Consider the following 15,883-nt stretch of genomic DNA (forward strand, 5'->3'; position numbering starts at 1 on the left):
CACCTAATACTACATCTTTGATACAACCGCTAGACCAAGGTATAATTGCGACAATTAAAACATACTACGTAAAACGAACATTCCAAAACGTTTTGGACAAACTGAATGATGAAACACTAACAGTCATGTGTGGAAGAAATTCTCAATTATGGATTGTATCAATCAAGCTGGATTAGCGTTAACTGAATTAAAACCAGCAACTTTAAATGCGTGTTGGAAAGCGGTTTGGCCACAATGTGTAAAAAGCAAAGATCCCATCATCCCTAATACGACCGAATTTCCCAACATCATTACAATGGCACACAAAATTGGTGGAGAAGGATTCGATGATTTATCGTTTGAAGATATTGATGACTTGTTAACCGACAAAGCCCTAAGCGAACATGAAATATTAGAAGTTGTCCTTGGGACTCCTTATCCCACAGAACGTAGTGATAATGAAGAAAATGATCCTGTTCTAAATGCAGATTTAATAAAAGAAGGTCTGGAAATGGCCAAAAAATTAGGTAATCATTTTGTCAAACATGACCCTAATGAGGAACGCGCTGGGAAGTTTCAACGTGAACTGAAGTTGTTGACAGCCTCTTATAGAGAATTATATAAAGGCCTAACCAAAACACGAACATGATCAATAACTGAATTCGTTCGTAAAACCGGTGAAACATCAGCACCAGAAGAGACTCTTGCTGATTTTGCTCAAGAGATCACAGAAAGAATTTCATTAATAGAGGAAGAAGACGATGTCCACAACATTTCTAGTGATATTCCAGTCGTACGCAAACGTATGCGCCGTTTATTATCAGAAAGTGAAAATGAATAAAATCTTATGTGTAAAACAGATTTTTTTTGTTCATGAAGAATTTTTTTTCATTTCCTATGCATACAAATTTACTTTAATACATTTTCATTACGTATTATTACATGTGTATTTTGTTGAAATAAAATAAGCTTAAAACGAATATTTTTATGTGTTTTTTTTTTTTTTTTTTTTTATTAATTTTACTGATTTTTTAGATCCGGAAACAATCTTCTTTTCTTCCATAAATACAATGTCTTTTTTACACGTATTTTTCAGGAACGTATCTATCGTGTAAAAACAGAATTAGGTGTATAACATTTAATGCAAAGTAAAGTGCATTTGAATAGCAGTAATCTCAGAATAATATTGTCAATACTTTTGCACAAATTTGATGATATCTTGAATATTCTTAAATTTATTGTTAAGCAAATTCTGTTATTCTTAAATTTATTGAAAAAATGCTGTTAAGCAAAAAAAAAAAAAATTATTATGAGTTTTCTTGTTTTGGGGATTTTTGGTGTACTATAAATTGAAATGTACTGTTTACCCAATAAACCATGTACACTGGTTCACATGTTTTATCATATACAGTGGATTCCAGTTATTTGGGCAGCCGTTTATTTGGGGCAAATCTTAAAAAACAGAATCCCATCGAGAAAATAGCCAGGGTTTACTTCGCTTAATTGGAACAACATGCCGTTTAATCAGGGTAGGATACCGCAGCACTGGAGATAACCCTACAATTGTCTCTGACCGTACCACGTGGTTCAGCTGGATTTCTGGAGGTCACAACCATAAAACAATAAAAAAAATTAGCAGTCACCTGTTTATTGGGCATTTCTGTTAGTGCAATCTATCATAAACAGATAGTAAACTCGATGTTATTGAATTTGCGATAATACCGACCGCTGAAATTCTGTGGATTATTATGGTGAAATGTGTTTACACTTCCATGGAATCTTCAATCATAAAAAAATTAATTTTCAGAATCTTCTCTTCATTCCTATTTTTAAAGCTTCATAACTTGTTACTCAATTCTCACATGTGGGTATCGTGTTACTTGCTATTTGCGTGTGCCGTGTTCTTTGTTATTGATTGCTTATCTTTTTACTGTTTTAAATTTTAACCTCCACCCACAAATGTCAGCGAACAGGAATGTCAACTAGTTAGTATGTACACATTACAGAAAGTATTAATTATTCCGATTATCACATATATTCTTCTGATTTTCACATATCATTTAATTTTTTAATTGGTAAAGGGTAAATTTGTGCTTAATATATCTTTACTTTTATAGCCTGTGGATAATATTCCTCCTATTTTTGCCAATTAGAATCGTTTATAGAATTAAAATTGAATTTACAAATATGATCATAATGAATGCCGCCTACCATTCACTATACACATCGTATAGTGAATGGTACTTTACTATGGTGAGTCCATCGTAACGTGATTTGATTGTACAGTGAACCAGTTGTAAAGCGGGGGTCCATTGTATTTTTACTATTTACGTGAAACTTCGGATAATTGGGGAAGCCACTTAATTGGGTAAAAATGCACTAGTCTTTCATACCAACTAAGAAATATTGTTCAAGGTTTAGGCCTAAATGGATGTCAGATGAACTAATGAGACATGTGGCAGAGAAGAAAAATGCATGGGATGCATGTAAATGAACAGGTGACACAGAAGCCTATGATAGATATAAGCAGTTTGTAATCAAGTCGCAAAGGATGTTAGGCAGGCTTGGGTCCTGGCCAGAAGTATTAGAAATGAATAACCTCTTATAATACTAAATGCTCCAGTAGAGATATGGACACTTAATATAACATCACTGTTTGTGACTTACACTTCCACCTAAAAGTTTGGAATCACAGTGTATGACCAGTTTTCTTTAATTTTTTTTTAAAATTAGCTATTAAAATGTAAGGTTTAATATAAAATACAACACACTACAAGCTTTTTAAGATTTTTTTATTAAGCATTGAATTATTTACAACAAATAAAATATTGAAATGATAATATTAAAAACTACCGGAAACCCTTGATTAGTGCGGTTAATGAATCCTTGAAATATACCGCACATATTAAAACCACACTAATCAAACTTAAGAAACAATGGAAATAATTATAATGAATCCTTGAAAATTATAAAATTGTAAAAACATATTTTTTATTACTCAATACGTACCTATAATGCATTGCATAGTTCTTAAATTATTAAGGAATAAATTTAAAAAAAGATAGTATGATTTAAATTTTATTTTTTGCAAAAAAAACTTATCTAACTTCAATTGAACAGTGGTAGCTTTCTTCCATGATTTTGCGATAACAAACAGTTTGCTTATCTAACCCTAGATGAACATTCATGCTTCTCTCTGCATCTGGATCAATCTATAGTCTGAGTTCTTTTGCTTTTTCAAGTTTTTTGAATGAAATTTCTTTGGGAGCAATTTGCTTTTCTTCTGCTTCATTTTCGTTTTCTTCCTTGTATGCATGTTGATGCTCAATTTCAAGCAGATCATCATTACTTAAGTCTTTTTAATGCGATTCCAATAATTCTCTAAATCTACTTCCTCAAAGCCGAGGTCTTTTCCAATTGTAGTAATTTCATCAATAACTTCGTTGACAGGATTAATGAAACTGCAAAAATCATTTGCGCATTCAGGCAAAAGATTCTGCCAGACTGCTCTCATGCAGCCGTTCGTCATTTCTTCCCACGATTTGTGTATGTTTTCAACTGCTTCTTTAATATCGTGTTTTTTCCAAAATTCATCGAGAGTGATTGCATCATCCCCAGTTGTAGCTTGAATTGCCTGAGCAAAAGTTCGTCTCAAATAATATGCTTTGAATGTAGAAAAAACTCCTTTGTCCATTGGCTGGAGTAAAGAAGTCGTATTTGGTGGTAGAAATATAACCTTCACATTGTTATTTAAATCATGAGTGAGGTAGGATGCCCAGGGCCATTATCTAAAATTAAAAGAACTTTGAAAACTAAATTATTTGCCTTGCAGTATTTTTCGACTGCGGGACAAAAATGCATAGTGAACCATTCTTCAAACAACTGCTTTGTCACCCAAGCCCTTTTATTTGATTTACAAATTACTTGTTACAGCTTTAATGCTCTTGGGTTCATTGTACGATAAATTAGCATCGGTTTCAATTTGCTATCTCCTTCAGCATTACCTTCAAGTAGAAGTGTTAACTATCTTTGGATGCTTTATGGCCTGGTGCGGTTGCTTCTTTTCTTGCCAAAAATGTTCTCGTTGGCATTTTTTCCCCATAAAAGGCCAGTTTCGTCGACATTGAAAATCTGACGATAATCATACCCATTTTCTTCAGTTCAATGGGATATTTGGCTGCTGCATCTTTATCGGCACTGGCTGCTTCACCTGTTAATTTAATATTTTTTATGCCAGATCGGGCTTTGAAATTTTCTAGCCAGCCTTTACTAGCCGAGAATGTTGAAGTATCCCCTTGATATTTGTTTTCTTTTAATGAATAAAAAGGCTCAAAGCTTTAATCTTGATGTTATTTCCATCAATAGGAATGCATTTCTGATTACAATCTTCTAACCAAATAAAAAGCAAATCTTCCATTTCAATCATTAATGGACTTCTATTCCTAGTGCTTTGCATACTTAAAGATGCAGATGCCATTTTGCCTTTTTCCCAGTACTCACCTGCTTTGTTCAAAACGGCATATATGGTTGACCCACCAAAGCCTAGTGCCCTACCTATGTTTGCTTTGCTTTCGCCATTATCAAATCTCTTAATGATATCAAGTTTAGTATCCAAAGTGATGACTTTTCGTTTATTACCCTTTTTCCTGTCCATAGCTATGAAAGGTAATTTAAAAAAAAAAATTGTTTTGTTAGGATGAGCGATAAGCCTGCTGCACTTCATCTACACTCGTCGAGGATTGCTGAGGAACTGCCCAGTGACTAGTGAGAGTGAGTACTTTATGGAGCACTTTCACACAGCTTTCATACAAGATGGTGGTGCCTCTAGCCAGGTGGGAAGGAGCAGCAGTGTGTAGCACACGCTTCTTGATTAGACCGGGGTTCGAGCCCGTCACTACCAAATACGGAGGATGCGGAAAGGTCAGGGAATGACCACTGCATATCCCGGAGCAATATGGCCTTAGTTGCTAATGCTCCTAAAAACCAAATAAATAATAATAATAACATACAAGATGAAATTAGTGCGAGATCCTCGCTAAATGCTACACAGGAATCGCTAAAATTGAACAGATTGTGAAAAATCAGAGCGAAAATAATACAGAATCAAACATAATCACGTACTACTTAAACTACATCATCATGCTAAATGATATTACATCATCATGCTAAATTGTACATTTAGCATGATGATGTAATATCTGCGTTAACGCTAAAATTATACAAGAATATGAGTTACCAGAGCAAATTTCAATTTCAGAGTGGTATGGGATGCTGCTGTTGAGCGTTTTGGAGTCGATTCCGATGAATTTCAGTTGGAAGACCCTGGTGAGTGCGTGTCACATATTTTCCGCTTCAGGCGCCGTTGTGAGTTGCCAAGAACCACAAGAAAAAAACAACGCACTAATCAAATTTCATAACATATATATTAAAGGGATAGTATCAAAAAAAATTTGCGCACTAATTAAAACCATATTGTTTAAAACTGCACTAATCAAGGGTTTCTTGTATACTGATTTTTCATCGAAATGTCCTTCATGAGATTTTATTACACAGATGTGGCCATCCTGGCAATTAATTTTATAATAGTGTCTTGACTTATTCCAAACAATCTGTAAGGTTTTCCATTAATTTTTTTTTAAGATGGACAGATTTCACAGACTTGATGGTCCATATGATTCCACTTATGCTCAGGCATAACTCAGGCAGTTGGAGTGACTACATCATAGTTTGCAATATCCTGCTCCAGTTGTTCAGTTGCTAGAGAGACCCCATACAGCTTATAGCTGTGCTTTGGATCATTCTATTTGTTGTAATGCAAAATTTATTCCACAAAGTTGAAGTCCAGAGGATATTGCATTATATTCAAGAATGTTTTTATATCCTTCTTTTCTTAATATTCCTCCAATTCTGATGATGTCACCCATTTCAGAGGAACAAGAATCTTCAGATCATGATGGAACCAACATCCTGTTTTGCTGTAGGTACTAAACTGTGTGGTACAATTTTTAATTCAGTTGATTGTCTCACATATAAACTCTACTCTAGGATCCAAAAAATTTCAAATTTGGATTCATCAGTCTACAGTATATTTTTACACTCTTCAGTTGTCCATTGTTGATTGCTGTTAGCCTCAAGCCAACTGTTTCTTTTGATTTTTCTAGTTTTAATAAGGGTATTATTAAAACATTAATATCATGGACTGCTACACAACCACGAAGTCTTGCTTCTTTGAAACAGAGTTTTACAATGGATGTAGGCATGGGAGTTTCTCTGTTCCTACTGAACTTAGCTCGGATTTCAGGTGCAATTAAATCATTAGTTGCATTTATAAATCAGTGTTATCATTAGCCATATGGTGCCAGGAAGCCTGAGGCTTTTGCTGTACCAGCCAAAAATTTTTTTTTTACTCTGGGAGGGGGGGGGGTGGGGAGAGAGAGAGAGAGAGAGAGAGAGAGAACAAGGGTCAGAAGTAGAAGGGAATCACCAAGAAAGAGAAGAATGATGATATCCAGCTCAGTTATGGTCTTATCTTCTGCTTCCATTATTGCATATAGCCATCTTAGTCGTGGTTTGACCTTTAAACTGCCAGTCTCTTTGAATTGTTTCATTTAAAAGAGTAGTTTGTGCTCCTTTAAATGCAAGTCTCCCCCCCCCAATACTTCTCATGGAATTACTTGTTTTATATCGTGTTATAATAGCACTTCTGGTTCCTTATTTCTTGCTATGTTTATAGCAACACACACACACACACACACACACACACACACACACACACACACACACACACACACACACACACACACACAAAACTTACACCAAACACTTTCCAAATGACAGATGTTCAATTTTATAAGTTACATCCTTTATTCCGCAATATATATTATTGAAAAACACTCTAGAATCATCTCTAATCTTCTATAATATAGAAACAGTACTTCCATCTTCCAGAATATTCTGGAAATTTTTTAAATATTATTTTTAGAAAATATTTTAATAAAAATTGTCAAACAAGTTGGTCTTATTTTAATAAAAACTTTGACAAATAGGGAAAATGATACATGATTCCAAACTTTTAGGCAGGAGTTCCACAGCATGTAGAGGGTGGTGTGACTTGACATAGCATGAATTTTGAGTTGCAAAGCCTTTGATAACAAAAACAAATGCACAGTGTTAATTGGCATGGCAGAGTTCTGCCATGAATCAATGGAACTTGGGTTTAATGAAGTGAAAAGTTATGTAACAGGCTCTTCGTCTCATGGATGTGTTTGGATAAGATAAGATACAAGGAGTGGTAGGAAAGTAGTGACTTCTATTTTTTCGATCAGAAAATTTAAATAATATAAAATAGAAACAAACACAAACTGTTTCCAAACAGTTTTTGAATATATCAGTTTTTAATTGTAGTTAACAATTTTTAAATGTTGATTTCACAAACTAAGCACCATGTGAATATACTGAAACATACACGACTAACATTTCTAAGCTGATTACATCTGGTGGGTATGGGCTTGACATACCCAGAGTACTGAGTTGGATATCATCATTCTTCTCTTTTTTGGTGATTCCATTCTACTTCTATTTTTTAGATCAGAAAATTTAAATAATATAAAATAGAAACAAACACAAACTGTTTTTTTCTCTCTCTCTCTCTCTCTCTCTCTCTCTCTCTCTCTCTCTCTCTCTCTCTCTCTCTCTCTCTCTCTCTCTCTGGGTAACTCCAATTTCTTTTTTGGCTGGTGCAACAAAAGACTCAGGCTTCCTTGCATCATATGGCCACTGCTGCTACATAGGCTTTCTGTTTTCACTGAGGAAATTGGAATGAAAAGGAAGTTAATTTTTATTTTCTGTAAACTGATTTGTTAGGTTTTCAGTGAAGATTTTTGTAATCAGCTTAGAAATGTTAGGTGTGTATTTTACTCCTCACATGGTGCTTAGTTGGTGATATCTATATAATGTCATCCTAAAGCTTCATTTCCTGTTTTTATTCTTTATTAAAGGATATTTAAGATAAGCCAGAAGTATCGTTCAGTTCTTCTTGCTTGTATTGAAGACCTAATAAAAGCTGTAGGTGAGTATTGTGTGTAAGTTTAATTTAAGATATATTTATGCATATGCAGGTACCAAGTGAATAGAATGAAATGCAACTCTCCTTAATTGACACCAGTCATCTATTATTTAGAATTTTACATACATTTTTTTTTTTTTTTATGTAAACCCCAAACATGAGAGGTATTAGAACCTATAGTATGCTTGGGTTGGAGATTGAGAAGATGAAAGAAGATATTTGTTGACATTGAACTTTAACTTCTGTAGACTAATTTTCAGGAAATATGTATGAAGGAAGGTTGTTCCAGAAAACGGCAGTTGAATGAATAAATGAGGAAGATGAAAAGTTGGTTCTGTGAGTTTGAAGTTGGACAGTAAATGGATGTTGGCTGGTGGCGGCATGTGTTCGGACTGTTTTGAAAGAGAGAGCGGGAATTATAGAAGCCAATTCAGAAGAACAGTGCCCATGGAAGTATCTGTAGAAGAGGCATGCAGCAGAAACAGTACGTCTATGAGACAGTGAGTGGAGAGACTCTGTTAGAGAGGAGTCATTAATTAACCCAACTGCGCTCTACTGAATGGAATCAAGAAACCCGAGAGAGGTTTTAGGGGCACCACCCCAGATGTGGGAACAATATTCCATGGCTGGGCGGATTTGCGATTTATACCGAGTGAGCAGCTGTTTGAAAGAAAAGTAACGTTGAGAGCGAAAGAGAAAACCAAATTTTTTAGATACAGAGGAAGCAATATTTCTAATGTGCTTGTGCCAAGAAAGATTAGAAGTCAGGGTAATCCTCAAAAGAGATATATCATTTTCCCTAGAAATCGGAGTGTCACTAAAGATAAGCATAGGAGCAGAAGAATCCTTTTTGCGAGATATAAGACAAGACAGTTTTAGAAGGGTTGAAATCAACTAAGTTGTCCTTGCCCCACTGGAGAATTACCTGAAGATCGGCATTTAAGGAATTGGTAGCAGATTTTCGATCAGTTGAAGCTGATTAAGCAGGACAAGGTTTCTCAAAATGGAAAGTGGAATGCAATGTGCTATCATCGGCAAAACTATGGATAGGATTTCCAGTCAATGGAAGAAGGCCATTAATATACAAGAGGAAAAGAGTGGGAGAAAGAACTGAACCTTGGGGGACACCGGCATTAGTGGAGAAGTTAGAAGACAGAGAGCCATCTACCATCACCCTCAGTGAGCGATCAGAGAGAAAACTGGATAACCAATTACTAAAAACAATTGGCAAACTATAAGATGGAAGCTTGTTTAGAAGACCTTTATGCCAAACACGATCGAAAGCCTTTGAGATGTCAAGAGCAACTACTTGTGTTTCACCGAACCTTTCCATTGCATTAGCCTTAGCACATAAATGGTAACATAAGCCAGAATATCACCAGTGGATCGACACAGACGGAATCCATACTGACGATTGTTGATCAGACGGAAGGTTTCTAGGTAGTTTAAGAGTTGAAGGTTAATTGATTTCACCATTATTTTAGAAAGAGTAGAAGTAATTGCAATGGGACGATAATTGGATGGGAGGGATTTGTCACCCTTTTTTAGGAACTGGTGGGATATGAGCAAATTTCCAAGCAGAAGGAAAAACACCTTTGGAATAAGAAAGTGAAAAAAGGCAGCGGATTCTGATCTCTTGCCAAAGCTATTGGCCGCAACGTTTGCCCATCTCTGCTCCCACCTCTGTCCACCTCTGTTGTCACTTCAGCCAAGGATAAAGCTGACCTGCTAGCATCCCATTTTTCTTCCAACTCATGTATTAATGATCTTGGTAAAATACCTCCCACCATTCCCAACATGCTCCATTCAATGCTTCCTGTGGTCTTCCGTCAAAAGGATGTCAGAAGGATTTTGACGAATCTTGATGCTAAGAAAGCTCCAAGTTCCGATGGTATTTCTCCACTTGTTCTCAAAACCTGTGCTTCTGAACTTAATCCTATTAGCAAGTTTTCTACTCTTAGCCTGTTCAAACTCTAGTTTGGACTGATTAATAAACTGCTTTACAATTGTTGCGAGCTTTGGTGCGTGTAGAAAATGAAACTGGAGAATTAGAAACAAGCCAATTAGGATATGCAATATTCTTCTCTTGAACAGACTTGCATGCAGCTTGCCAACTCTCTCTCTGGATTCCACAGCTTCCCACCTTAGTCGACGACCAACGCCTCCTAGCAACAGCCAAGACGATAACAGGCATAATCGCAACACCTTCATTCTGTGATACCTGTGGCTGCAGGATCCCCCCTGCTGCCCTTAGGGCCAATCCCGAGCTCTATTCGCATTCGGCATGACTCCATCTCTCGGACAGGTTCCTCCCTCAGCAGATGTTCAAGCAAACCCAGGCACTTGACGCCGATCTGAACAAATTCGCTATTGACCGGACTTACCGGAAAAAAATTATGACTAATAGGACTAATCAGCAATGACTGATGTGTACCTTGCATCTGTTCCTGTCTGATTGAGTTGGTGCTCTTATCTCAATGTTAAGTCAGCTCAATCAAACTTAACTCTCATAACGAGTTCTCTCCTTTGTATCAAAATATGTTTTCATTTGGAAAATTATTTCGTAAATAATTGTTCAAGTTTCCCGGAAGTTTCAGGAGGCTGTAAAAATGTAAACCCCTGGCTTTTTGGCCGCGAAGGGCATTAAAGATTATCTCTCTCTCCTTAGCATATTTATTGGAAAACCAAGGTTTATTTAAAGGGCAAGATTTTAAAGTGGAGTATGGGATAAAGGATTCCATTCCTGCAAGAATAATTTCACTGACATGATCTGAGCAAACGTTGACATCAGAACTTTTGAAACAGTAATTCGATGGAAGAAAAGAAGTCTCGCAGGTCATCCCATGTTGCATTCTTGTAATGCCAAACAACACGAGGTTCGGAATAGCCATGAGATAAAGGCTCCATTGAAGAAGAGACAATCACCAAGTTGTGATCTGGAGTGCCTAAAGGATCTCTCACATCGACCGTGTACTTAGAAGGGTTGTTTGTGAGAAAAAGATTTTTGTCTTACATACATAATCATACAGCCAAGCGTATTGGCTGTACGATTAGGATTGTCCTGTATTTTTGTAGGTAAATGAACAATCTGTGCAAGTTCATTAGTAATTGCAAAAGTCTCAGCATCTCGACCAGCTGGGTTGGTGTGACTAGAAAACGGAAGCCAGCTGGAGTTGTAAACATTAAAATCACCAAGGAAAATTACCTCACTGTTAGGAAAGTTGGACTGGAGAAAGCAAGTTGCAAAGAGAGGAAGTCAAGGAGCTCCAAGTGATTAGTGGAGTTGGAAGAACGGTAGAGGCAACAGATGAATTTGACACAATGAGGTAGAGAGATTTTAAGCCAAAGTGAGGAGATTCCAAATTGCCAAGTCTCTTACAATGAATATCAGAACGGACATATGCACATGTGCCACCTTTGAGGTGAAAGGAATCATACAGCGAATAATTTGGGCATCTGAGATGAGTAGTAGTTGAATCAACCGATATAAGTTATAAAAGCATCATAACTATATGTACATAGAAAACTTGAAGAAAACAGAATAAGTTTGTATAAATAGCATTCTTATGATACATATCATGTGAGAACCATCACGAGTTGCCTATTCTTGTACTTCAATAAACAACACTTTCCTTGTAGAGAATTCTGTTGTTAACTTATTCACATATGAGATTTGCATTTGACAGTGTCAAAAAAAGAGAAGAATGATGATATCCAGCTCAGGACCCTGGGTGTGCTAAGCCTATACTCACCAGATGTTGTGCTCCTGTGGTTAAATATGGTTGGGATTGTCTGGTATTCTAGTAGGTAAATGAACAATATGTTTGAGGTCATTAGTAATTGCAAAAGCCTCAGCATCTCTATCAGCTTGGTCGGTGTGACTAGAAAATGCAAGCCAGCTTGAGTTGTGAACATTAAAATCACCAAGGAAAATTACCTCACTGTTAGGAAAGTTGGACTGGAGAAAGTCGAGTTGCAAAGAGAGGAAGTCAAAGAGCTCCAAGTGATTAGTGGAGTTGGGAGAACAGTAGAGACAACAGATGAATATGACAGAATGAGGTAGAGAGAGACTAGCAGGTGACTAGTCTGGTGAATATGCACCTGCGAGGTGATCTGATTGAGGTGTATAAAGCCTTGAAAGGTTAGAGCATGCTCAGTGCTGATGGGATCCTTTCTCTTGCTCAGAATAATCACCTGAGAAGGCATAAATTCAAATTGAGGAAGGACAGTTGTAGGATAGATGTGCAGAAGTTTGCATTTAGCCAGCGGGTGGTTGATTGCTGCAACAAACTTCCATCTGTCATAGAAGTTGATAACTAAATAGATTCAAGGCAGAACTAGACAAACATTTGGAGCGAGTGGATGGGTGAAATGAGAAAGGTGGGTTTTTTTTTTTTTTTGGCTGATTCTATATAAGCTTGCTTTCTTGCATCACGTGCCTATGCTAATTTTAATCCAGAAAAGATTGAAGAGTGGAGATTCAAAATTACCAAGTCTGTGACAGGGAATATCGGAGTGGACGTATGCACAAGTAACACCTTTGAGGCGATAGGAATCACAGTGAATAATTTGGGGAACTGAGATGAGCAGTAGTTGAATCAACCGATAACTGAGATTCTGTCAGAAAAAGTACATGGGGTTTGGAGACTGCAAGTGGAAATGGACATCGTTGAGATTAGAATTGAGACCACGTATATTTGTGAAATGAATTAGGAAGTGTTTGGGAAGTTTAGATCTTTTCGCAGATAAACGTACTCTGTTTGACAATTCACGGTGTATTCAATAGTAAGAAAAAGTGGGGGGGAGGACATGCTGTATGAAGTAAAAAAAAAAAATTTTAGATATGGCGTACACATGGTAACAATATCCTCAGATCCTTGACATAACGTGTCCCGACAATGCCCCCCACATACATGCTACTTGGACTCCTTCCAATCATTATCTGGCAGAGTAGAGGTAGCAAGATTATACACTAGCTGATCTGAAAGCCTCCTAGAAAGTTACCAATAGACATGTAGACGTGTATAGTATCTTATGTAGTACGGCACCTGAACATCAGTTAAACCCCTCCTTTGTACACTGTATGATTACAGAGCACTGTAGAAGGCCAGATATGTGTGTAATATTATGTTCGTGCAGTGTGTGTTGTTTAGTTGTATCTGGCCATTTTGTCATCAGGCAGGCGATCCACCTGGAAACCCTGCCCAATATCCGTCTACATCACGGGGAGGTAGGCCACAACTACGCATGTATTCCAGCCACCCTCTGAACCCTCTTGTTTACGAGCTCTTACTGCCCTAATGTCAGAGCAAAAAAATAATAATAAATAAATAAATAAAATAAAATAAATAAATAAATAAAAAAAATATATATATACAGGCAGTTCTCACTTTACGAGTTTTTGCTTTATGAGTTCCTCCACTCCCCCAAGTATCAACAAAATCGAAAATATGAACATTAATTGCAAAAAAAAATGAATGTTAAACATTCATAAATACCACGTGCATTCCAAACCACGTGCATAGCTATACAATACGGTGTATGTACCCCGCTTTACGATATTAATCAGTTCCAGAGACACCATTGTATTGTTAAAATATCGTAATGTGAACCCAACAACACATTGTTTTTTGGTAATTCGTTTCAAGATCTTGGAAGTTGAAATTTTTGCTGTATAACTAAGCTATTTATCTCTGTAAAATGTCATTTTTAAGGTCATTGTAAATTGTATTAGTTACCAATTCGAATCATTAAAATGCACTACTCTTTTATCGTTATCACATGTTTCGTTATAAGAATCAATTTTAAAGCCCTCGTGATATTTTTCTAAAGCACATTTCTGGAAGTCACGACCATAAAACAATAAAACAATTTGCATTTATTGGGCGATTTATTGGGATTTTCTGTTAGTGCATCTAATTATAAATTTGTAGTAAACTCGATCTTCTTGCATTTGCGAAAATATCGATAGCTGGAATTGTGTGATTTTTTTTACGTTATTATGGTCAAATGTGTTTCCCCTTTACTGAAATCTTCAATCATATAAAAAGCATAAATAAATTTTCATAATCTTCTCTTCATTCCTTTTTTTTTTTTTAAGCTTCGTAAACTTGTTACTCCACGCTAATCGTGTTGGTTGCAATTTGCGTGCGCCGTTAAAAAATGCTTATGCATGCAATCGTGAAATTTATATTTAAAAGAGAAGGTTATTTTGGAAAGAAACGTCTCTTGAAACATTTCTGAAGAAGAAGAAGACTCCTTGTGCAACAAACCAACAAGTGCCGAGCCAATAATGTGTGATCAATGAGCGTGCATTTAGTCGTTGATAAAGAATAAACATTCTTTAAAATTTGTAAGTCATAAATAATTTTTTTATTATTATAATTTGGTTGATTTTATAGGCTACGTTTTAATTTCTTTGGATAAATCAATCATTGTTTGCATTATAGCCAAAGTAGCTTATGCGCCATCAAACCCCTATATCAACAACAATCATTGTTTAAACATAAGCTAATTAACTAACTAATTTCATTATTGAGAACGTAACCCCTATTTTTAACATTATGTCTAAGGGATTCAATTGCCGCTTTACGAGCGTGCGGTAGGAATGAATTAACTCCTAAATCCAAGAACTATCTGTATATATATATATATATATATATATAAAAGTAAATGAATGGATAAATAAAAAGATAATAATAATAAATAACAAAATAATAATTAAAAAAAAAAAAAAAAAAAAAGGAACAAAATAATAAAAACTAAATAATAAAATCCCATTCCTCGGGCAGCCCAAATCCAGGGTACCAGTAAAAATAAATAATAAATATAAATAAAAATAAAAAGTGAAATAAAAAAAAAAGAAGAAGAGAAAAAAGAAAGAAATGAGAGGGAAACAAATAAAAAATAATAATAAAAAAAAAAAATAAAAAAAAAAATATATATATATAGTGCTTTTATAGACACACACACACACACACATGCACCCACAGCAATACCTCACTTAGCATGGCTTCAAACAGCACGGGTTTCAATATAATACGGTTTTCAATTTAGTTTAAGTCGAAAATTTACTGTACATATTAAAACCCATTCAGTAGCCTAGACAGGTACTATCATATATGCTGCTTCGTTGTAGCCAGGTACTGTACATATATGCTGCAGTGCCAACTCTGTTGTCTACCATGCACGTGACAATAGCTCCCTTCAGGATGTTAGCTGCAACATGCTACAGTGTTCAGCATTCTTATTTCCATCCTGATGAGACGACATGATAGTTTTTCAAACTTTTCATTTCAAAATTTATTTTTTGCCCATTTAAATACGATCATAAATATATCTGCATCTTGGCCAGAAATCATCGCCAACAACATGCGTTCTGTTTGCCAGCATGTTTTGCCCTATTTGGTAAATGATTTCACTGGTTTTGAATCGCGGGTTCAGATAATTTCTGAAGACATTGTGAAGGTTGGAAAAGATTTGGGATTCGAAACTTTGGACACTGCCGATGTATGTGACTGCATTGACTCACATGCGACTTAAGATGATGCAACTCTCCTTGAAATTGATGAGTAAACTACATATGCAGAAGAGGAAAACAATTCTGAAGTGGATAACACTGAAGTGCCACCAAAACAATTTTCAACAGAAGAACTGGAGAAAGTTTTTTGGCGGGGTTGACATGGCATGCGAGCTGATTATGAATGAAGATCCGAATATTGAACGTGGCATCAAGGTACGGCAAATTTTACAAGATGGGATTCGATGCTACAAAGACTTGTACGCCGAGGAAAAGAAGTGATGGCTTCACCAGACTTCTTTATTGAAATACCTAAATAA

General features: G+C 35.9%; 1 protein-coding gene across 1 annotated transcript in view; it reads left to right on the forward strand.

Moving 5' to 3' along the window:
• Positions 1 to 15,883, forward strand: part of Nup75 (nuclear pore complex protein Nup75) — a 459,526-nt gene that overhangs the window by 64,948 nt on the left and 378,695 nt on the right. The window contains exon 5 of the mRNA XM_090389073.1: positions 7,977 to 8,047. Within this exon, the coding sequence (XP_090245199.1) occupies positions 7,977 to 8,047 (71 nt within the window). The remainder of the gene's footprint in view (positions 1 to 7,976; positions 8,048 to 15,883) is intronic.

Source organism: Mastigoproctus giganteus, chromosome 14, assembly GCF_048544385.1.
Source record: "Mastigoproctus giganteus isolate SK-2022 chromosome 14, ASM4854438v1, whole genome shotgun sequence".
Taxonomy (NCBI): domain Eukaryota; kingdom Metazoa; phylum Arthropoda; class Arachnida; order Uropygi; family Thelyphonidae; genus Mastigoproctus; species Mastigoproctus giganteus.